This window comes from Hypanus sabinus, chromosome 16 (genome assembly GCF_030144855.1).
Source record: "Hypanus sabinus isolate sHypSab1 chromosome 16, sHypSab1.hap1, whole genome shotgun sequence".
Taxonomy (NCBI): domain Eukaryota; kingdom Metazoa; phylum Chordata; class Chondrichthyes; order Myliobatiformes; family Dasyatidae; genus Hypanus; species Hypanus sabinus.
The window spans coordinates 67,261,224-67,284,903 of NC_082721.1; the positions used below are offsets into that span (position 1 = coordinate 67,261,224).

At 44.8% G+C, this 23,680-nt stretch overlaps 1 protein-coding gene across 4 annotated transcripts in view; it reads right to left on the minus strand.

Moving 5' to 3' along the window:
- LOC132406394 (volume-regulated anion channel subunit LRRC8C-like) overlaps positions 1-23,680 on the minus strand; it is a 75,169-nt gene that overhangs the window by 41,066 nt on the left and 10,423 nt on the right. For all 4 annotated transcript variants that reach the window (XM_059992017.1, XM_059992016.1, XM_059992018.1 and 1 more), the window contains 2 exons: positions 21,675-21,814; positions 9,997-12,318 (listed from right to left, as the gene is read on the minus strand). In XM_059992017.1, coding sequence (XP_059848000.1) covers positions 10,006-12,318; positions 21,675-21,812 — 2,451 coding nt within the window. In that variant the 5' untranslated portion in view covers positions 21,813-21,814 and the 3' untranslated portion in view covers positions 9,997-10,005. The remainder of the gene's footprint in view (positions 1-9,996; positions 12,319-21,674; positions 21,815-23,680) is intronic.

Consider the following 23,680-nt stretch of genomic DNA (forward strand, 5'->3'; position numbering starts at 1 on the left):
CAAAGCCTCACCATTACATTCTTGCTTTTATATTCTCATCCTCTTGAAATTAATGCTAATATTGCATTTGCCTTCCTCACCACTGGCTCTATCTGCGAATTAACTTTTAAGGAATCCTGCACCTCTTATTTTTGAATTTTCTGCCCACTTAGAAAATAGCCTACACCAAAGTGCATGACCAAGCACATCCTGACACTGTATTCCATCTGCTACTTCGTTGCTCATTTTCCTAATCTAAGTCCTCAACACTACCTGCCCCTCTACCTATCTTTGTATCATCCACAAACTTGGCCACAAAGCCATCAATTTCATCATCCAAATTATTGACATATAATGTAAAAAAAAAGTCCTAAAACCAACCCCTGTGGAACAACACTAGTCACTGGCAGCCAACCAAAAAGATTCTCTTTATTCACACTCTTTGTCTCCTGCCAATCACTCAATCTTCTATCCATGCTAGTATATTTCCCGCAATACCATGGGCTCTTGTCTTGTTAAGCAGCCTCATGTGACACCTTATCAAAGACCTTCTGAAAATCCAAATACATAAACATCAACCAATTCTCCTTTGTCAATCCTGCTTATTATTTCCATAAAGAATTCCAACAGATTTGTCAGGCAAGATTTTCCCTTAAGGACACCATGCTGACGGGCCTATTTTATTGTGTACCCCCAAGTACTCCAAGACCTCATCTGTCAGGAATCCCGTGACAAGCTGAAAAGGACCAGCTGAAATGGAACACATCTGGAGTCTGGTTTACTATAAATTAAGACTATATTTATTACTATTATGAATTAATATCATTAAAACCTGATAATATGATATAGGTAATAAACTATTATATATATATCTCTCTCTGTAAATGTGTGTGTGTGGATGTTTGTATTATCTGTTTGCTGAACTTCTCTGTATTTTTTTTACAAAAAAAGATAATCTCGGTGTCAGATGTGGGAGATCCTGGAGTCTCCGAGCCTCCTGGATGTCCACATCTGTGCCAGGTGCGCCGAACTGCAGCTCCTGAGGGACCGAGTTAGGGAACTGGAGCTGCAGCTCGATGACCTTCGCCTGGTCAGGGAGAGTGAGGAGGTGATAGAGAGGAGTTACAGGCAGGTGGTCACTCCGGGGCCACGGGAGGCAGATAGGTGGGTCACGGTCAGGAATGGGAAGAGGCAGGTTCTAGAGAGTACCCCAGTGGCTGTACCCCTTGACAATAAGTACTCATATTTGAGTACTGTTGGGGGGGGACAGCCTACCTGGAGGAAGTGGCAGTGGCCAGGCCTCCGGCACAGAGGACGGCCCTGTAGCTCAGAAGGGTAGGGATAGAAGAAAGAGGACCATAGTAATAGGGGATTCGATAGTCAGGGGTTCAGACAGGCGGTTCTGTGGAGGTGATCGGGAGTCCTGGATGGTAGTTTGCCTCCCTGGTGCCAGGGTTCGGGACGTTTCTGATCGTATCCAAGATATCCTGAAGTGGGAGGGTGAGGAGCCAGAGGTCGTGGTACATGTAGGTACCAATGACATAGGTAGGAAAGGGGAAGAGGTCCTGAAACGAGAGTACAGGGAGTTAGGAAGGCAGTTAAGAAGAAGGACCGCAAAGGTAGTAATCTCGGGATTGTGACAGTGAGAGTAGGAATGGAATTAGGTGGAGGATGAATGCAAGGCTGAGGGATTGGAGCAGGGGGCAGGGATTCAAGTTTCTGGGTCATTGGGACCTCTTCAGGGGCAGACGTGACCTGTTCAAGAAGGACAGGTTACACTTGAATCCTGGGGGGACCAATATCCTAGCAGGGAGGTTTGCTAGGGCTACAGGGCAGACTTTAAACTAGTAAGATGGGGGGGGGCAGGAATCAATTTGAGGAAACTATGGGAGAGGAGGTTAGTTCACCAGTAGAGCAAGTAAGTAGACTGTGTGTGAGGGAGGAAAGGCAGGTGATGGAGAAGGGATGCACTCAGCCCGAAGATGTAGGGGAGAAGAAAGAAAAGGATAATAAATTTGAATGCATTGTTAGGGATGAAAAGAGAGGAGGAGGTGGAGAGTATCCTAAATGTATCTATTTTAATGCTAGGAGCATTGTAAGAAAGGTGGATGAGCTTAAAGCGTGGATTGCTACCTGGAATTATGATGTTGTAGCTATTAGTGAAACATGGTTGCAGGAAGGGTGTGATGGGCAACTAAATATTCCTGGATTTAGTTGCTTCAGGTGTGATAGAGTAGGAGGAGCCAGAGGAGGAGGTGTTGCATTGCTTGTCTAAGAAAATCTTATGGCGGTGTTTCGGAAGGATAGATTAGAGAGCTCCTCTAGGGAGGCTATTTGGGTGGAATTGAGGAATGGGAAAGGTGTAATGACACTGATAGGAGTGTTTTATAGGCCACCTAATGGGGAGTGTGAGTTGGAAGAGCAAATGTGTAAGGAGATAGCAGATATTTGTAGTAAACACAAGGTGGTGATAGAGGGAGATTTTAATTTTCCACACGTAGATTGGGAAGCTCATTCTGTAAAAGGGCTGGATGGTTTAGAGTTTGTGAAATGTGTGCAGGATAGTTTTTTGCAACAATACATGGAAGTACCGACTAGAGATGGGGCAGTGTTGGATCTCCTGTTAGGGAATGCGATAGGTCAGCTGACAGATGTACGTGTTGGGGAGCACTTTGGGTCCAGTGATCACAATATAGTTATGGAGAAGGACAGGACTGGACCTAGAGTTGAGATTTTTAATTGGAGAAAGGCTAACTTTGAGGAGATGCGAAGGGATTTAGAGAGAGTGGATTGGGTCAAGTTGTTTTATGGGAAGGATGTAATAGAGAAATGGAGGTCATTTAAGGGTGAAATTATGAGGGTACAGAATCTTTATGTTCCTGTTAGGTTGAAAGGAAAGGTTAAAGGTTTGAAAGCACCATGGTTTTCAAGGGATATTAGAAACTTGGTTTGGAAAAAGAGGGATGTCTACAATAGATATAGGCAGCATGGAGTAAAGGAATTGCTCGAGGAGTATAAAGAATGGAAAAGGAATCTTAAGAAAGAGATTAGAAAAGCTAAAAGAAGATATGAGGTTGGTTTGGCAAATAAGGTGAAAGTAAATCCGAAAGGTTTCTACAGTTATATTAAAAGCAAGAGGATAGTGAGGGATAAAATTGGCCCCTTAAAGAATCAGGGTGGTCAGCTATGTGTCGAGCTGAGGAAGATGGCAGAGATTTTGAATGATCTCTTCGGTATTCACTAAGGAGAAGGATATTAAATTGTGTAAGGTGTGGGAAACAACTAAGGAAGTTATGGAACCTATGACAATTAAAGAGGTGGAAGTACTGGTGCTTTTAAGAAATTTAAAAGTGGATAAATCTCCGGGTCCTGATAGGATATTTCCCAGGACCTTGAGGGAAGTTTGTGTAGAGATAGCAGGAGCTCTGACGGAGATCTTTCAGATGTCATTAGAAACGGGGATTGTGCCGGAGGATTGGCGTATTGCTCATGTGGTTCCATTGTTTAAAAAGGGTTCTAGAAGTAAGCCTAGCAATTATAGACCTGTCAGTTTGACATCAGTGGTGGGTAAATTAATGGAAAGTATTCTTAGAGATAGTATTTATAATTATCTGGATAGACAGGATCTGATTAGGAGTAGCCAGCATGAATTTGTGCGTGGAAGGTCATGTTTGACAAACCTTATTGAATTTTTTGAAGAAGTTACGAGGAATGTTGATGAGGGTAAGGCAGTGGATGTAGTCTGTATGGACCTCAGCAAGGCCTTTGACAAAGTTCCACATGGAAGGTTAATTAAGAAGGTTCCGTCGTTAGGTATTAATGCTGGAGTAATAAAATGGATTCAACAGTGGCTAGATGGGAGATGCCAGAGAGTAGTGGTGGATAATTGTTTATCGGGATGGTGGCCAGTGACTAGCGGGGTGCCTCAGGGATCTGTTTTGGGCCCAATGTTGTTTGTAATAAACATAAATGATCTGGATGATGGGGTGGTAAATTGGATTAGTAAGTATGCTGATGATACTAAGGTAGGAGGTGTTGTGGATAATGAGATGGGTTTTCAAAGCTTGCAGGGAGATTTATGCCGGTTAGAAGAATGGGCTGAACGTTGGCAGATGGAGCTTAATGCTGAGAAGTGTGAGATTCTACATTTTGGCAGGAATAATCCAAATAGAACATACAGAGTAAATGGTAGGGCATTGAGGAATGCAGTGGAACAGAGAGATCTAGGAGTAACAGTGCATAGTTCCCTGAAGGTGGAGTCTCATGTAGATAGGGTGGTGAAGAAGGCTTTTGGAACACTGGCCTTTATAAATCAGAGCATTGAGTACAGAAGTTGGGATGTAATGTTAAAATTGTACAAGGCATTGGTAAGGCCAAATTTGGAATATTGTGTACAGTTCTGGTCACCGAATTATAGGAAAGATATCAATAAATTAGAGAGAGTGCAGAGACAATTTACTAGGGTTACCTGGGTTTCAGCACTTAAGTTACAGAGAAAGGTTGAACAAGTTAGGTCTCTATTCATTGGAGCGTAGAAGGTTGAGGGGGGATTTGATCGAGGTATTTAAAATTTTGAGAGGGGTAGATAGAGTTGACGTGAATAGGCTGTTTCCATTGAGAGTAGGGGAGATTCAAACGAGAGGACATGATTTGAGAGTTAGGGGGCAGAAGTTTAAGGGAAACACGAGGGGGTATTTCTTTACTCAGAGAGTGATAGCTGTGTGGAATGAGCTTCCTGTAGAAGTAGTAGAGGCCAGTTCAGTTGTGTCATTTAAGGTAAAATTGGATAGGTATATGGACAGGAAAAGTGTAGAGGGTTATGGGCTGAGTGCGGGTAGGTGGGACTAGGTGAGATTAAGAGTTCGGCACGGACTAGATGGGCCGAGATGGCCTGTTTCTGTGCTGTGGTTGTTATATGGTTTATATATGGTTATAATAGTCTCGGAGGTAGATATAAGTTTTACGGTGTCAGGTAAATTTAAGCAGTTCAGTTCACTCTGTGTTGCATCAAGTTGAATTGATGGAGAGAGAGAGAGAATTAATTGAGTTGATGTTTACGTTGGCAGTTTTAGTTGTTCTTGCTTCCGAAATCTTTACAGTCACTTCGTGTGAACCCCACACAGACCAGATGGACAGAGCCCCTTCTAGGGAACGGTCTACTAACCCACGGAACGGGTTCACCACCAGCAGATCCCCACAGGCAAGCTCTTACCTGCACTGGTAATCACAGGTCAAAATTAATCGGTCCGTGGCCTCCACCCTCGTGGGGGTCTTAAACTCCACCAGTGGTTTCTCGGGTAGCTTCGGCACTTCTCCCGTGGCGTGTCTCCTCTGCCGTTACCAAACCAACAGCCTCAACTTTTTATAATTCCAGCTGTCCATTAGCTCAACCGCTCTGAGCTATTACCATGGTGACTTCACAGCTCGTGTCTCAGCTGGCGCCGTACTCGCTCTCTCTCAAGGTCACAATTAAAAGTGTTATCAAAACCAAGTCAGAGTCCTCTCTCTGTTTTAATTGCCTCCTTGTTCATTAGACTGCTGAATTTTCTAGCAGTTTCTCACCTGCGTGACACATCTATAACAATCAACTTGAACATCTTCCCAACTACTGAGGTCAAGCTAACTAGCCTATAATTTCCCTTCTTCTGCCTGTCTCCCTTCTTAACTAGTGAACTAACATTTGCAATCTTCCAATCCTCCAGAATCATGCCAGAATCCAGTGATTCTTGAAAATTATTACTAATGCCTCCACAATCTCTTCAAGCTCTTCTTCCAGAACTCTGGGATGTAGTACATCTTGTCCAGATGACTTCTCCACCTTCATACCTTTCAGCTTCCCAAGCATCTGTTCCCTCATAATAGCAATTGTACTCACTTCTGCCCTATGGCACTGCTGAACTTCCAGCATACTTCAGCACTGTCTTCCACAGTGACGAAGTGTGCAGAATACTTTTTAGTTGGTCCACCATTTCCTTGTTCTGCATTATTACCTCTGTACCAATTATTTTGTAAATCTTCAGGTTAAAACCTTTTGTTATGCCTGCCTGCAGTGGAACTTTTTACGTTTTGCCAAATGTTCTCACTTCATGGTGACAATGCACAGTGGTAGATTTTCATCTGAGGTCTCTGTCTTATCCAGCTAGTCAAACTATTGATATATGCCAATTGGTTCTTTAGCTATGGACTGCATCAGACCCCAGCTTAATTCTTCATTCATCCCATAGCCATGTCAGTGCATTTTTAGTTGTATAAAATGAACAAAAGCAAGAAATGTGGATCTACTTTAACTTCCCAGACTATTGAAGTGTGCCACACTGCTGTCTCAGAATCAATTAATTATGCTGATAAATCAGTCAAGTTAAAATGACTTGAAACATGTTGGAAATGTGTTTCATGAACATAATGGAGTAAGCTTTTGAGAAAAAAAATCAGAAATAACTATTCATCTTGCAAGGATAGTCTGGCTCTGAAAAAGCTAGAAACATGCTAAGAATTCAAAGTATAGTTTTACAGTCAACAATAAAATTACTTACAATTTAGATTTACAACACATCATCAAATTAGTGTGCCATGGTTATCTAAGTACATGCATGTTTGTAAACAGAACCTATTTGAAATTTAAATAGGGAACCAAAACAGAAAGGATTTATCAAGTAGCTGGTGATGTAATATAAAAATTGTTTTGTGTATCAAATAATGTATAAGCATGCAGGTGATCTACAGACGTTTAATGTCCTTAATGAACAACAAGTATTTTTCACCTCTGGAGCCTGCATTTAAATTCAAACCAAAATTACAATTTTGTCTCCAGTCAAGAGGGCAGATTATGCCACTGAAATACTGTATGCACAAATTACACGAAATTCTGGTTGCTATTTAGCAAAAATATTAAGCTGGTTAAGATATTGTAAAATATGGGACAAATTAGTTTTATATAAATATATAAACCAGTTCTGTAATCACAATTTCCAACGTGATTACACACTGAAACCAAGCCAATGCAGTATATTTAACTTTGTTGACTTTGTATTTTTAAATTAGATTATCCAATTGCCTATAATAGCTATCTACCTTTTAAGTGTCATAAAACAATATACAATGATGCAATCTTTTAGACATGGTTCTTGAGTTAAAGAGTCATTTGCATAAGTAAAATGACGTAAGACTGGTTCTTATGAAATGAACTTTTCAATGAGTTCCAAAAGCTGAGATAACAAAGGCTCTTACAATATTCCTCATGCCAGGTCTCTCATTCCAGGACATGCATTCCATTGGACAGGAAGGGAGAGAAAACTGGAGTTGTTTCCAGAAAATAACATGGTTAGGTAAACACCATGGTTCCTTTGTTTTACAGACAAAGTATGCCAAATGATACAAAGAGGCTACTTCAAATATCTGGATCCAATGAGCTAATTTGATTACTCATAAGCTATGAGGCCTGGACCAAAAAATTGAATAAATTCTAAATAACCGGACATAGAAACTACTTTGAATATATAAATTAGGAGCAGGAATAGACCACTTGGGTCTTCAAGCCTGTTTTTCCTTTTAACAAAATCATGATAGTAACCTCAAATCTGCACTTTTATTGACATGTGATGACCTTTTACCCACATACTTACTGAGTATTTATCTGCCTCCGCATTTAAAATAAAGTATCTTCTTTTGCTGCCCCGAGGAAGAGAGTTCTAGTCTCTTACAACCCCATGTGAGAAGTAAAAAAAACCTCGTCTCTGCCTTAATGGGCACCCCTTTATTTTCAAACAGTTACCCCTTGTTCTAGGTTGTTGCATAAGAGGAAATCCCCTCCACGTCTATACTGACCTCTCAGGATCTTGTATGTTTCAATCAAGTCTCCGCTCTCCTAAAATCCAATGGAAAAAAAAGAGCCTGTGTGACTCTTCCTGATAAAACAACCTGCCCATTCCAAGTATTCACCTAGTAATTCATCTTTGAACCACTTCCAAAGCTTTACCCTTACTGAAATAAGGAAATCAAACTATACATAGTACTCCAGAATTCCCTGTAGAACTTAAACATATTTCTTCTTTTGTCAATTCTCCTTCAAGTTCAAGCTTATTGTCATCTGACTCTACATAGAGACAACCAAATGCAACATGTTCCTCAGGATCGGGGTGAATATGTATATCTCACACACAACACATACCAAAATATTACCATCAATAAGTTAAAAGTATATATAATTAAAAATGCATGTAATGCACAGCACAGGTAAACAGTAAATGTTAAACAGCTCACTGTCCTAGTGACGAGACCTCAGTGGTGGGAATGTATCCATTAGTTCACAGCCTAAAGGAAGAAGCTGTTACCCAGTCTGGCAGTCCTGGTCATGGATTGACCCTGACTAGGATCCTCGTCAGCTTGGCTGCAACATTCAGTTAATCTGCTTACTAGCTTTTTGCAAAACATGCACCCAGATCCCACTGCAATCGCTCACCATTTACACAATAAACTTTATTTAATGCCTGCTAGAAGGACAATTTCATATTTTTGCTCATTTTAAAAGATTAAAGATTAGCTTTTAAAGATTAAAGAATAAAATGGACATTTTGCTTCATTTTCCAGGTCTTTGTCCATGCAATTTATCTATATTCTTAATTATCTGCTTATTATTATGTCACCAGCACATTTACCATCATATATTACTTAGGTAAGTGGTAAGTTGTTGAAGGCCATCACCAATTGTTGTGCCACATTTTCTGAAGCAGAAAAAGGCTCTTTTATGCCTATCTTCTGCTTCCTGTTAGTCACTTTTCATTAGGATTCAAGATGGCACACAGTAACTTTAAAGTCCTTCTGCATAATGTTTTGTTTCAAGTGGAATCCAAGGCCAGAATCAATACCTCAGCTGAGACTGCAGTGGCAATGACTGTTTATTCAGCACTGATATCCGAACATAGTTTACAGTGATAAATGAACACTAAAGATGACTAGAACAGACTAGATTGGGGAAGGAATCTAGTGGAGGAGTGGCAAGATTTAGGAGAGAACTTCCTGAGGTAGGACAAGGGTGTCTCAACAATGCTGAGAGTGTGGACTGAGGGCCAAATTGCAAAGGTAAGCTGAAGGAAACCAAGGTCAGACATATAAATGAAGGGAAAGATTTTAGCATAAGTGAATGATACAGAAAGAAAAAAAACTTGCATTTATGTTCAGACACACGTGCAGCAAGTGCACTTTGCAGCTAGTATAGTCACTGCTGTAATATAGAAAGCACTACAGGAAACAAGCACGCTTCACAAGCAGTAATGTGTAAAACAATGACGTTACCAGTACAGTAGCTTTAATGAACAACCAGAGGTTAAACCAGGCACATCAATGTATATTAAAGTTAAAATAATTCATCTATTCATTTGAAATCTGAATTCTTGGTGCTTTACCGTGAGCAGGAAGTACTCCTGCCTAAGTTAAGAAAAGTGCAATAATGCTACCTGCTACTGAAACAGTTCTGCAATCCTTTTGAAAATATTATATAACAATCTAATTATTCCTTTCAAAGTGGAGTTTTGGAATACAGTACATAGGAAACGTCATGATCCTTGCACTGTATTGCCAGTCTGCACTGAAATTTCTGTGTAATTGCAACAGTATACTACATTCTGTTCTCATTTCTCTGCCTTGATGTACTTATGCATGGAATGATCTATCTAAATACCATTCCGAACAAAAGCTTTTCACTGTACATGTGATGATAATAAACCAATATCCATAGTAATCACTTCACTACTTTTGTCTAACCCCAAATGGGACCATAATGAGACCTATATAAAATATCACCACATTATTCCATAAAAAAGAACAAGAAATTGCATATGTATCTGCATTCTCCATGCTTCTCTCTTCACCCAATCCCAGCTCAACATCTCCCCTCCCTCTGCCTCGTGCTTTCCATTCATCGCTTTCACTCTCCCTCCCTCTTTATCTCTTTCACTTCCTCATTCTCTTCCTTTTTCTCCCTCTTTTTTATTCACTCTCTTTAGTTTATTCAATACTCACATCTCAGATTTATGACGTATTTGTGATCTGCTCCCTGATGTTCAGAGGCAATGTTTTAAAAATGTCATCCTCTACAAACAGCTGGGTCTTCCGGAGAGAAGTGCATTGTCCCAACTCAGCTGGAAGTTTATCCAATTTATTGACTTTAAGATCCAGGAGATGCAGTTGCCGCAGACGTCCAATAGAGGGTGAGAGAAAAGTCAGGTTATTGTGCGAAAGGTTGAGAACTCGCAGTTTGGTGCAGGAGAAGAGGGATTCAGGAAGTTCAGCCACTTTATTGCATTCTATAGCAAAATGTTGCAACTCTGCCAGTTGGTCAATCTCAGGAGGGATCTTTGAAATGTGATTGTGGGAAACATCTAGGAAGAGAAGTTTCGTTAGTTTAAATATACTTGGGGACAAGAATTCAATCTTGTTCTTATTGAGATAGAGCATTTCAAGTTTTGGAATTTTGGCAATGTGAACAGGAATGGAAGTGATATTGTTATGCCACAACCTTAGGCAGCTAAGCTTTCGGAGGTTTTGACAACTGGCAAGCTCTTCCAATGAACTTAGGTTGTTGTCTTTGAGGTCAAGTTCCTGTAAATTGGTCAGACTAAAGATGGCACTAGGGATTCTTTCTAAATTGCAGTGGAGCAATCTCAGCAGAGTGAGGCCAAAGAGCTTCTTGATATTTGTTAATGATGTTATTTTTACTCCTTCATTGTGAATTATTAAGCACAGCAAGTGATTGGCCATATCTAAAATTGCATTTGGGAGCTTGGTTACATTGGTCTTCAGATGCAAGGTATCTATGTTTGGCAGCTCACAAAACATCTGCAGGGCTGTGGAGATTTTACTGTCAGTTTGCAGTTGCCCTTCAATGTAGAGCACATGTAAATTCTTCAAGGTAAATATCCATGGGGGTATTTCATCAGCAATACCAAATCGTACACGTAGAGTTATCAAATTCTCCTTCAAGAATAGCAGTGCCTGTCTTTCTACCTTAAAGGAGCAGTTGTACAACCACATTTCATTCAACATTTTCAGATTGGAGATGGCAGCGGAAATGGTGACTCCTTTGATGAGCTCCAGCTTTAAGACTTCTATCTCTGTCAGGTTATAAACCTGGATGGGGATTCCTGGCATCATGAAGAGGTGCATTTCCACTTTGTTCTCCATGTTCATGATGAGACGCTGCTTTAGTCGCTCTCGTGTCCACTCATGGTTCAAATTGAGCTGTAGAAGCTTATTTTCACTCACATCCGAGAGAAACACTGCAAACTTTCTGGCATAAAGTTTGTCATACTGATCAATAAGATGTAGCAAGAAGGCAAAGTCATTCCTCACATCCGGAATATCGTCCATCCCAGTCTCAACTCTCACATTTTCAAATGAATACTCTTTCAATTTATAATAAAGAATCCAATGCAGTGTGTACAGACAAGTGCAACTATATAAGACTATTGCAGTAATGTATAACAGTGATAACATTTGGAACATTCTCCACAAACCATGAATGCAGAAGAAGTCAGTGAAACCTGTGATGTGTAGTGCATCGACACAGTGGATGTTATTACGCATTTGAGGAATAAAAGTGCTGATGTAGACAAGAATAACTACACTTTGCACAGTCCGGACAATGGTTTGATTCAAGTACATCGTATAGAGAATGTCTCCCTCTTCTGTATGGAGGCGAAACTTTTTCACTTTTTCAAAGAGGGATTTGGCCTGCTCACCTTCCTTTTTATCCAGAATTTTCACTGAAGAATTGTCTACCATTAAGCCACCAGCTGATTTCATAACTTGTGAAGAGCCTTTGGACAAAAGAGAAGCCTTGTCTCCTTTATAAACATCATTACTGAATGCAATCTCTTGTGACAATGACTCAGAAGAGTCAACTTTCAGTGGACTATTCATAGAAGATAATGATTGATCTGTGCTGGATTCAGAGACTATAGGCACCCTGGGGGTGGACTCCTCATACACAGTTTCTGACAGTGCTTTAGTAGTCCATGGAGAGTCAAGGCATTTCCCAAGGACAGTGATAAAGTGCTCTATCTTAGAACTTGTGCCTGGAAATTTAAACCAGAAGTTACTACTGATGAGGAATATCAAAGAATGTAGAAGGACTAGATAAGGGAAATATTTAGAAAACCATATCACAGCATTATCATAGCACCACTGATTAATAAGGTAATACTGCTGAACATCTAGACCAGTCTGGAATCCAGAGGCAAACACATCAAGCTTAAGTCCTTCCAAAACAGTGTGGTTCCATTGACGCTTCTGAATGGAGAGGCCCTCTGGGACTGGGATGCACAGAATCTGCTCGTTTGATACCTAGAAATGACAAATCATTCTGAACATAAGTATTTTACATTACAGACTTAATTTTCACCTTCCTAACTGGTACAACAACAATCATGAGAGCATTTCAGCTCAGGTGCGTGCTCAGCCTCAGAGGTAATTGCAACAGAAAATATGTTTATGAGCATTGAGACCCATGCAATCTACACATAGAAACTCTAAACGTACAAGATTATTGGTTGATTCTTCTGAACTGTTGCACAATAAGCTATTTAGATGCTCTGGGGAGCAAATGCTTAGCTGTGGTGTCTTCGGTGAAGTAAACAACATTAGCATTAGACGGAAAACAAAGGGTGACCTGTATGTGTGTATAATTCCCATATATAAAGGAAACATAATATCTTGCCAGAAGGAAAACTAGTCTCTTATGGAGACTATGGCAGCAGTGAAATAAAAAATACCTTTTATATTCCAGTATTCTGAAATGGATGAAATTGAAGGCTGTTCCAACTATCTTGGTCACATCCAAATATAATGAGACAATCATGCTTTTTGATCCAGATTCATCAATTGTATATAAAATGAAAAAGCAAATCTTATAATACTATATAAATTTTAAAGGATATTTAATATGGATCATTAAATCATATAAATTATTAAATATGATGGAAATATGCTCAAAGAACACTGATAAAGCAATCAGTAGGAATATGGAATGTGGAACAAAATATCAAAAAAAAATTATTTACTCGGAATGCCAAATTGTTAAGAAATGTAAAGGAGTCTTGACCCAAAAGCAGAGCAGCAGAGATAGTTCAGCGATGAACAGTAACTTTAATAATAGACTGCAAAATAACAATCCCAGAGGTGCCTCAAAATACGAGAGAACAGATACTAAACACCCGTGCAAAAAAGCTAACTGAAGGCTGGGAGCAACTAGCTGAGGCTGGCTGGTATGATGAGTGAACAAGGGCTGTGGATGAAAGCTGGTTTAGATAGGGGGCAGGTGACTCCTATTAGCTGGCTGGAGACTGGGAGGGACCTGCCTGTGCAGGCCTGACACCAAACCTTTGCAATAGTCTACAAAGAAACAGTTAATGGCAAGCTTTAAGTAAATTCTTTTCTGTAAAAAATGGCTGCTAGAGAAGGAAGATATTGTGGCGACCCATTTCCTGGCACATCCAAACCGGCTCACAATTAGATAGCCTACAGGGGTTTGCGAGCACAGAGCTTTGGAGCCTCTGCGCCACGGGGGGCAGGTTGAGGGAGGCTTAAAAGTGAGGCTGAGGATTTCGAATAAAGTTTTTTCCTTCGACTGCAGTTACCGACTCCGTGTCGTAATTTTAGCGCTGCATGTAGCACACCGCTACAATTGGTGACCCTGACGGTCCAAACGATTTTTGGACCAGAAATGACGGACGCCGCCTCTGTTCATGCGGTTTCGTTGAAACTGCCGGGTTTCTGGACACAGCGACCAAACCTATGGTTCCAGCAAGCCGAAGCCCAATTCCACGTTCGCCAGATCACCTCAGAAGCCACCCGCTACTACTACGTGGTGAGCTCCCTCGACCAGGACACAGCGGCCCAGGTCGCGGAGTTCGTACAGTCGCCCCCGGCAGACGGCAAGTACACGGAATTCAAAGCCCTGCTCCTCAGGACTTTCGGACTCTCACGGTGCGAGCGGGCTGCCCGTTTACTGCACCAGGATGGCTTGGGAGACAGACCTCCATCGGCTTTAATGAATGAGATGTTGTCTCTGGCCGGAGGACACAAGCCCTCCCTCATGTTTGAGCAGGCATTCCTGGAGCAGCTGCCCGAGGACATACGCCTGCTGCTGTCCGATGCGGATTTCAGTGACCCCCGGAAGGTGGCAGCCCGGGCGGACTTGCTGTGGAACGCCAAAAAGGTGAGCGGGGCGTCCATCGCACAGATCTCCCAGCCACGCTCCCAGCAGCAAACCAGTCCAGGCCCGGCCGCAGAGCCTGCCAACCCCCGGCCCAATGAACACTGGTGCTTCTACCACCAGCGGTGGGGCGCAGAAGCCCACCGTTGTCGCCCGCCCTGCAAGTTCCCGGGAAACGCCAGGGCCAGCCGCCGCTGATGGCTACAGCGGCTGGCCATCGGGATAGCCTCCTGTATGTGTGGGACAGAAGGTCGGGACGCAGGTTTTTGGTCGACGCTGGTGCCGAGATCAGTGTTTTACCTCCGACGAATTACGACACCCGCAGCAGGGCACCGGGCCCCCCCGAGGGCCGTGAACGGCAGCACAGTAAGGACCTATGGCACCCGTCAGGTGCAGCTACAGTTCGGCTCCAGCCAGTTCACGTGGGACTTTACACTGGCCGCCGTAGCCCAACCGCTTCTGGGTGCGGATTTTTTGCGGGCTCACAGCCTACTGGTCGACCTGCCCAGGAAGAGACTGGTACACGCCGAGACCTTTCAGACGTTCTCCCTGGGTGCAGCCCAGTTGCCAGCCCCTCACCTCGGATCCATCACGCTGTCCGACAATGACTTCACCAGGGTCCTGGCGGATTTCCCATTGGTTCTGGCACCGCAGTTCACAGCGGCCATGCCCCGACACAGCGTACAGCACCACATCCCGACCCAGGGACCACCCCTCCACACCCGAGCTCGGCGGCTTCCCCCGGACAAGCTCTGACTGGCGAAGGAGGAGTTCCAGAGGATGGAGGAATTGGGGATCATCTGGCGGTCCGACAGCCCATGGGCCTCCCCCCTGCACATGGTGCCCAAAGCGACGGGAGGCTGGAGACCGTGCGGCAACTACCGCAGGCTGAACGAGGCTACCACACCGGACCGCTACCCTGTGCCGCACATTCAGGACTTTGCAGCAAACCTGCACAGCACACGGATCTTCTCCAAGGTAGACCTCGTCCGAGGGTACCATCAAATCCCGATGCATCCTGACGACATCCCCAAAACGGCTCTCATCACCCCGTTTGGCCTTTTCGAGTTCCTCCGCATGCCGTTCGGTCTGAAAAATGCCGCACAGACGTTCCAGCGGTTAATGGACGCGGTGGGACGGGACCTGGACTTCGCGTTCATCTATTTGGACGACATCCTCATAGCCAGCAGCAGTCGTCAGGAGCATCTGTCCCACTTCCGTCAACTCTGCGCCCGACTGAGTGAGTATGGTCTTACAATCAACCCCACCAAATGCCAGTTCGGACTCGATACCATTGACTTCCTGGGCCACAGGATTACTAAAGACGGGGCAACCCCTCTGCCCGCTAAGGTAGATGCGGTCCGCCACTTCCCCCGACCCACCACGATCAGAGGCCTTCAGGAATTCGTAGGTATGGTCAATTTCTACCACTGCTTCCTCCCTTCAGCTGCCCGGATCTGATGTCGGGTCCGAGCAAGGACATTACCTGGGACGAGGAGTCCGCCGCCACTTTCGTTCAAACGAAGGAAGCTTTGGCGAACGCCGCAATGCTAGTACATCCCAGAATGGACACCCCTACCGCCCTCACAGTGGACGCATCTAACACGGCAGTCGGTGGGGTGCTGGAGCAACTCATCGCAGGTCGCTGGCAACCCCTGGCGTTTTTCAGCAAACACCTGCGGCCACCCAAGCTCAAGTACAGTGCTTTCGACCGGGAACTGTTGGCGCTCTACCTGGCAATCCGGCACTTCAGGTACTTCCTAGAAGGTCGGCCCTTCACCGCGTTCACGGACCACAAACCGCTTACCTTTGCGTTTACGAAAGCGTCCGACCCCTGGTCGTCCCGCCAGCAACGCCACCTGTCCTGCATCTCTGAATACACGACGGACATCCGGCACGTCTCGAGTAAGGACAATGTCGTGGCGGATGCGCTCTTTCGCCCTACCGTTCATGCCCTTTCCCAAGGGGTAGACTTTGAGGCACTGGCAGAGGCACAGCAGGCAGATGAGGAGATTCCGAGTTAAAGAACCGCAGTCTCCGGTTTGCGGCTCCAGGACCTCCCCGTAGGCCCGGGTGAGAGGACCATACTCTGTGACGTTGCCACCGGCCAGCCCCGTCCCGTTGTCCCGACAGCCTGGCGGCGCCGTGTTTTCGACTCCATTCATAACTTGGTGCATCCCTCCATCCGGACGACTGTCCGGATGGTTTCCAGCAGGTTCGTTTGGCACGGACTCTGCAAACAGGTCAGTGAATGGGCCAAAACGTGCATGCACTGCCAGACGGCCAAGGTGCAGCGGCACACCAAAGCCCCACCGCAGCAATTCCATCCCGCCCACCGGCGTTTCGACCACATTCATGTGGATATCGTGGGTCCCCTGCCAGTGTCGCGCGGAGCGCGGCACCTCCTGACTATCGTGGACCAGTTCACAAGATGGCCAGAGGCGGTCCCGCTCACCGACACCACCTCCGAATCTTGCGCCCGAGCCCTGATCACCACCTGGATATCTCGCTTTGGTGTACCGGCCCACATTACCTCCAACAGAGGCGCCCAGTTCACCTCCAGCCTGTGGTCAGCAATGGCCAGCCTTTTGGGGACTCAGCTGCACCACACAACTGCCTACCACCCCCAGTCGAACGGGCTAGTGGAGCGTTTCCACCATCACCTGAAGTCGGCCCTCATGGCCCGCCTGTGAGGAGCCAACTGGGCGGACGAGCTTCCCTGGGTCCTACTCGGCATCTGCACAGTGCCCAAGGACGACCTGCACGGCTCGTCGGCAGAGTTGGTATACGGCGCACCCCTGGTCATCCCCGGGGAGTTCCTACCAGCTCCATGGGGGCAAGAGGAAGATCCCGCAGCAGTGCTGGGCAGACTACGCGAGAAGCTCAGTAACCTGGCCCCAATACCCACTTCACAGCACGGGCGGAACCCGACCTGCGTACCTAAAGACCTGCAGAACTGTAAGTTTGTGTTTGTACGAAGGGGCGGGCATCAGCCACCGCTGCAGCGGCCATACGAGGGGCCGTTTATGGTGCTCCGGAACAACGGGTCCACGTTCATGCTGGACGTTGGGGGGAAAGAGGAGGTTTTCACGGTGGACCGCCTCAAACCGGCCCATGTGGACCTGGCGCAACCGGCCGAGTTTCCGGCACCTTGGCGCAGAGGCCGACCTCCCAAGCATGTTCTGGCCCAGACTGTGGACATTGGGGGGGTGTATCGCCGGTTCTGGGGCGGTGGGGGGGGGGGGGTTATGTGGCGACCCATTTCCTGGCATATCCGAACCGGCTCACAATTAGATAGCCTACGGGGGTTTGCGAGCACAGAGCTTTGGAGCCTCTGCGCCACGGGGGGCAGGTTGAGGGAGGCTTAAAAGTGAGGCTGAGGATTTCGAATAAAGTTTTTTCCTTCGACTGCAGTTACCGACTCCGTGTCGTAATTTTAGCGCTGCATGTAGCACACCGCTACAATATCTTCCTTTTGTCTTTTTGGTTCCTCACTAAGTTAGCAATGGAATGTGCATCCCCTTATTGCAGCATCTGTGAGATCGGGGTTTGATTTCCGCAGCTGTCTATAGGAAGTTCTCCCCATGACCATATAGGTTTCCTTTGGATGCTCCAGTTCCGTCCCACATTCTGAAGGCATACAGTTATGATTAAAGTCAGTGAATTGTGTGCATGCTATGTCAGTACCAGGAGCATGGTGACACTGTGGGTTTGCCCCAGCACATCTTGGAGTCTATTGGTTGTTGACAGAAAATGATGCATGATGCTGCTTTACAGTGCTTCATTTGCTGAGGAATGACAAAGGAACAATGTGCAATGGCCAGAGAATATTGTGATAAATGGAAGGAAGATCATTCATGAAGCAGATGAAGATGCTTGGGTCTAATACACTGAGCTAGGCTGGGGTGACCGTCCTCTGATAATCACAGCCACTTTCCTTTCTGTAACTTCAACCACTCGTTAACCATTGTCTTTAATTTTAACAGGACACCTTGGTTAAGTGCTGACTTGATGTCAAATACAGTCATCCACAGTACTCCCCACCTTCAGTATTCAGCTCTTTTTGGACTAAGGCTGTAAAGAACTCTTGAGCTAAGTGGTTCCAGTGAAACCTAAATTCAGCATCAGTTATGATATTGATGGTCATGTACTGCTTGACTGCACTGTTTATGATAGCTTCCATTACTCTATCTTGTTCAGCTAAAAGCACTTGTTCTCTCTGCTGGCACATATAGCACACCACTCCATAAACACAAGAAATTCTGCAGATGCTGGAAATCCAGAGCAACACAGGCAAAATGCTGAAGGAACTCAGCAGATCAGACAGCACCTCTGTAAATGAATAAACAGTAAACATTTCGAGCTGAGACCTTTTATCAGGACTGGAAGGGGGAAGATGCCATAATAAGAAGGTGGGGGGGAGGAGAGGAAGCAGGACAAGCAAAAGGTGAAGCCAAGTGGACCGAGAGGGGGATAAAGTGAGAAGCTGGGAGGTAATAGTTGGAAAAGGAAAAGGGCTGGAGAAGAAGGAATTTGATAGGAGAGGAGAAAGGAGCATGGGTAAAGGGTGAAGGGCATAGAGAGATGTGAGGAGGAGGGAAGGGGTAAGAAGGGAGCCAGAATGGAAAAGAGACTATTGCTGATTTCAGTCAGTCTCCCTACTTAATTATAAACTTCCTTGAATTCATCCAAAAGGACAAAAAGCATGGAAAGACAAGGGTATTCTTAAACTAAAACTCACCATTTCTATTCTGAGATCATAACCATGAGAAAATCTGCAGATGCTGCAAATCCAATGCAACACATACAAGTTGCATCTATGGAAAAGAGTACAGTCAATATTTCAGGCTGAGGCCTTTCTTCAGGACTGGAAAGGAAGGGGGAAGTCGCCAGAATAAAAAGGTGGGGCAGGAGGATAGTTAGAAGGTGATAGGTGAAGCCAGATGGGTAGGAGAGCTAGAGAAAGGAATCTGTTAGAAGAGGAGAGTGCACCATAGGAGAAAGGACAGAAGAAGAGGTAAGAGGCTAGAGTGGGAAATTGAAGAAAAGGTTGGGGGAGAGGGAATCTTTTTTTTACCGGAAGGAGAAATGAATGTTCATACCATCGGGTTGGAGGCTACCCAGACAGAATGTAGGGTTTTGCTCCTCCATCCTCATCTTGACACAAGAGAGGGCCATAGAGTAACATGCTGGAATGGGAACGGAAATGGGAATTAAAATGTTCGGCCACTGGGAAGTTCCATTTTTGGTGGATGGAGCGGAGTTGTTTGACAAAGTGGTTCCCCAATTCACAGCGGGTCTCACCAATGTAGAGGAGGCTGTGTCAGGAGCACCGGACATAATAGACGACCATAGCAGCAAGAGTTGCCTTTCCCATGCTGGGATGGGTGAAGCTAATGATGGTGTCAGAGGGCAACTTCTTCCAGCTCATCAGCGAAACAATTAAATTCTTCCGATTCTGTTGTCTCTATTTTCCTTTTCAGGGTGGCTAGGGTCCTATTGGGATCTTTGATCTACAGCAGCACTCAGCACCTGCAGTTCTGCATGGTGATTGTTCCTATTCCTGGAGCTTGCGATTGGCCACATTTTCAGTATGACCAGATCTGGCTTGAAGTCGAGCACCTTAGGGGCCTTGAGCGGCCCTATAGACATGAATTCTAGCTGGTGTTGTGAACTGGAGCAAAGCACCGAAGAGTGGCTGTCGGAGGGTTCTGCATTTGGCATCAACCCCACTCCCCCACTCAGAGAAAGACTGGGGGATTTGAAATGTTGTAGTGAACAGTCAGTTTTTGATGGTCTGTAGACCATGGTCTCTCTTTGGAGGCTTTGCTTTGGCTTGCATGTTGGGTGGTGATGTTTTGTGCTAAAATAAGTGGGAGGAGGATTTATTCTGTTGCTGCTGCTTGTGTGTGTGAGGGGGACAGGGGGCTTAAGGGTTCTTACATTTTTATCTGTCATTCATTCTTCATGGGTTTCATTGTTTTAAGATTATCTGCAGGGAGTAAGAATTTCAGGTTGTATATTGTATACATTCTCAAATATTAAATGGAACTATTGACTATTGAATACGCAAAGATTGGGGCTTTGAATGGAGATGATGGAGGAGGTAAATGGGCAGGTGTAGTACTTTGGCCACTTACAGGGATAAATGCTGGGAGGGAGATTATTGGGGAAGGACGAATGGATAAAGAAATCACCGATAGAGCGATTCCTGCAAAAAGATGGGGGGAGGTAAAGATATCTTCGGTGGTAGGATCCCTTTGGAGATGGCAACAGTTACGGAAAACGATGTGTTGGATGTGGGGTGGTAGGTAAGGACAAGAGGAACTCTATCACTGTTGGCAGGAAGAAGGGGTGAGTGTGGAATTTTGGGAAATGGAGGAGATGCGAGTGAAGACACTGTCAATGGAAGAGAAAGGAAACCCCGCTTTTTGAAGGAGGACACCTTTCCAGACACTTCTGGTGTCCTGGAAAGGGAAGCTCCATCTGCGGTGCAAATGAAGAAACTGAGAAAAAGAGACAGAGTGGAAAGATGTATAGTCAAAATAACTGCGGGAATTGGAAGGTTTATAAAAGATGTTGGTTGACAGTTTGTCTCCAGAGATTGAGAAAGGGAGGGAAGTCTCAGAAATGGAACAAGTGAAATTAAGGGCAGGGTGGAAATTGGAGGCAAAGCTGATGAAATTGATGAAATCAGCATGAGTGTATGAGACAGCACCAATGCAGCCATTAGTGTCATGGAAAGGGAGTTAGAGAGCATTACTGGGAAAGGCTTGGAACATAGATTGAAGTACGTAGCCAACAAAAAGGCTGGAGAAAGTGGGGGAAGCCAGTGTCAAATGGAGGAGGGTGGTGGTGAAGGGGAACTAGTTGGTTCTTTTGTTGACAAAGCCATGGTAACTGGAAAGAGAAGCATATAGGAACTGGACATCCACGGTGAAAATGCGATGGTCAGGGCCAGGGAATTAAAAGTTCATGAGGAGATTGAGACAATGAGACATGTCCTGCATGCAGGAACTGAGCCAAAGGGGTTAGAATGGAGTTGGTATGAGGCCAAGAGTTCAGTGGGGCAGGAGCAGGCAGAGCCAATGGGTCTACCCAGCCAGTCAGGTTTGTGGATCTTGGGTAGGAGATAGGAGCAAGCAGTGCAGAGTTTGGTGGCAGTGGATAGGAATCCTCAAGAGATGATGAAGTCAGTGATAGTGTTGGAGACAGTTTTCTGATGGTCCAGAGTGGGGTCCTCTTCAAGGGGTAGGTATGAGGAGGTGTCTGAAAGTTGCCGCCTGGCCTCAGCATGGTAGAGGTCACACCGCCACACTACACCCATTCCACTTTTTCCTGAAATGCCTTAATTTAGAAACTAATGAGCAAAGCCACTTTATGTAATTAATACAACATACTTTAAGGCATTAATGACCTTAAGAGCTTACAATACATTACTAACAAAATTTTTCTCTTTGATGAAGGCTCCCTCTTCCTGTTTTACCTGCAATGCTCCTCCAAACATTGACACCAGAACCATAAGAAGGGTCAGATACTCTGCAAATACATCCCACCAGGGCTTCAGGATTTTGAATGCTGGGTCTTGTTCCCCAAAATACGATAGTTCTGTCACTGGAATCATTCCTGTTGGGAAGATAACGCTGTAAATGATGGTGCACAGAAATTGTTTTGCTATATACATGGGTAATTACGGCTGTGACCTTAGTGACATGTTCTCATTAAATCACAGCTGAGCAAGATCACGTCCTCATCTGAGCCTCACCAATCAGGGAGTCAGGGTTTACTGGATCGTGAGGTAGTAGATCGAGAAGCTGGATGACTTTACCCTTCCTTGCTCAGGGGCACCAAGGTTAATTCTATTGCTCAAATTGCTGACTAATTAATAACTGAGTGGATATTAAATATGGACGGATTGGTCTGAAGGGCTAAACCTCTTACTTCTTTACTTCATCCACTGGGTAACTCCTTGTCAGTGCCTCAATATTTCCCACTACAATGGTAATCAACTGACATTTTAAAATATATTTCACTTATTGCAAAACACAATTTTAGACAATTATAGTTTTGTGGTATCATTTATTAGCCCAATGTCCGAGGCCGAGGATTGGAGGTTCAGAGGTGGCCTGTCTTGAGACTGGAGATCTGAATGCATGAGTGGGTGGGAAGATGGGATGGGGGCTTGATTTACTGTTGTCTTGTATTGTGACATTGCTATTACTGTTGTTACTGTGAGCTTGCTATGTTGGCGCCGGAATGTTTGGCAACACTTGTGGGCTATCCCAGCACATCCCTGGGTGTGTTGGTTGTTAATGAAAATGATGCATTTCACTGTATATTTCAATGAACACGTGATAAACAAACCTGAATCTGCCTTCTTTTCTTGCCAATAATTACCAATATATGACTAAGTTTAAAGAGTATCAATTCTTTTTGGAAAACAGTTTAATATGTTGAAGCAACACACACAAAATGCTGGTGGAATGCAACAGGCCAGGCAGCATCTATAGGAAGAAGCACTGTCGACGTTTTGGGCCGAGACCCTTTGTCAGGACTAACTGAAAAGAAAGGCAGTAAGAGATCTGAAAGTAGGAGGGGTAGTGGGAAATGCGAAATGATAGGAGAAGACTGGAGGGGGTGGAGTGAAGCTGAGAGCTGGAAAGGTGATTGGCAAAAGGGATACAGAGCAGGAGAAGGGAAAGGATCATGAGACAGGAGGCCTTGGGAGAAAGAAAAGGGGAGGGGAGCACCAGAGGGAGATGGAGAACAGGCAGAGTGATGGGCAGAGAGAAAAAAAAGGGAAGGGGGAAAAATAATAAATATATCAGAGATGGGGTAAGAAGGGGAGGAGGGGCATTAATAGAAGTTAGAGAAATCTATGTTCATGCCATCAGGTTGGAGGCTACCCAGCCAGTATATAAGGTGTTGTTCCTCCAACCTGAGTTTGGATTCATTTTGACAGTAGAGGAGGCCATGTATAGACATATCAGAATGGGAATGGGACGTGGAATTAAAATGTGTGGCCACTGGGAGATCCTGCTTTCTCTGGTGGACCGAGTGTAGGTGTTCAGCGAAACGGTCTCCCAGTCTGCGTCCGGTCTCACCAATATATAAAATCCACGCCGGGAGCTCCGGATGCAGTATGCCACACCAGCCGACTCACAGGTGAAGTGTCGTCTCACCTGGAAGGACTGAAGGTCTGGGGCCCTGAATGGTGGTGAGGGACCTGAAGCATTAACTCTGGTTGTCTGTCTACAGAAGCTGCCTCGTAAGCATCTCGTTTTTATTTTGGGTTTTCATCAACAATAGTTCCCTATTGAATTAACGTGTGCTTGTTGAGTGCTTAATTAAATATGCTACTTACTGTTTTCTGCGGAGTCACTAGTGTTATTCTATTCAAAGCATTATTCCCGAGAACTGAAAGGCATTTTCCTACTTTCCTGCACTTGTTTGAAATATATCAGGGGACAATCCATACTATCCAATTTCAAA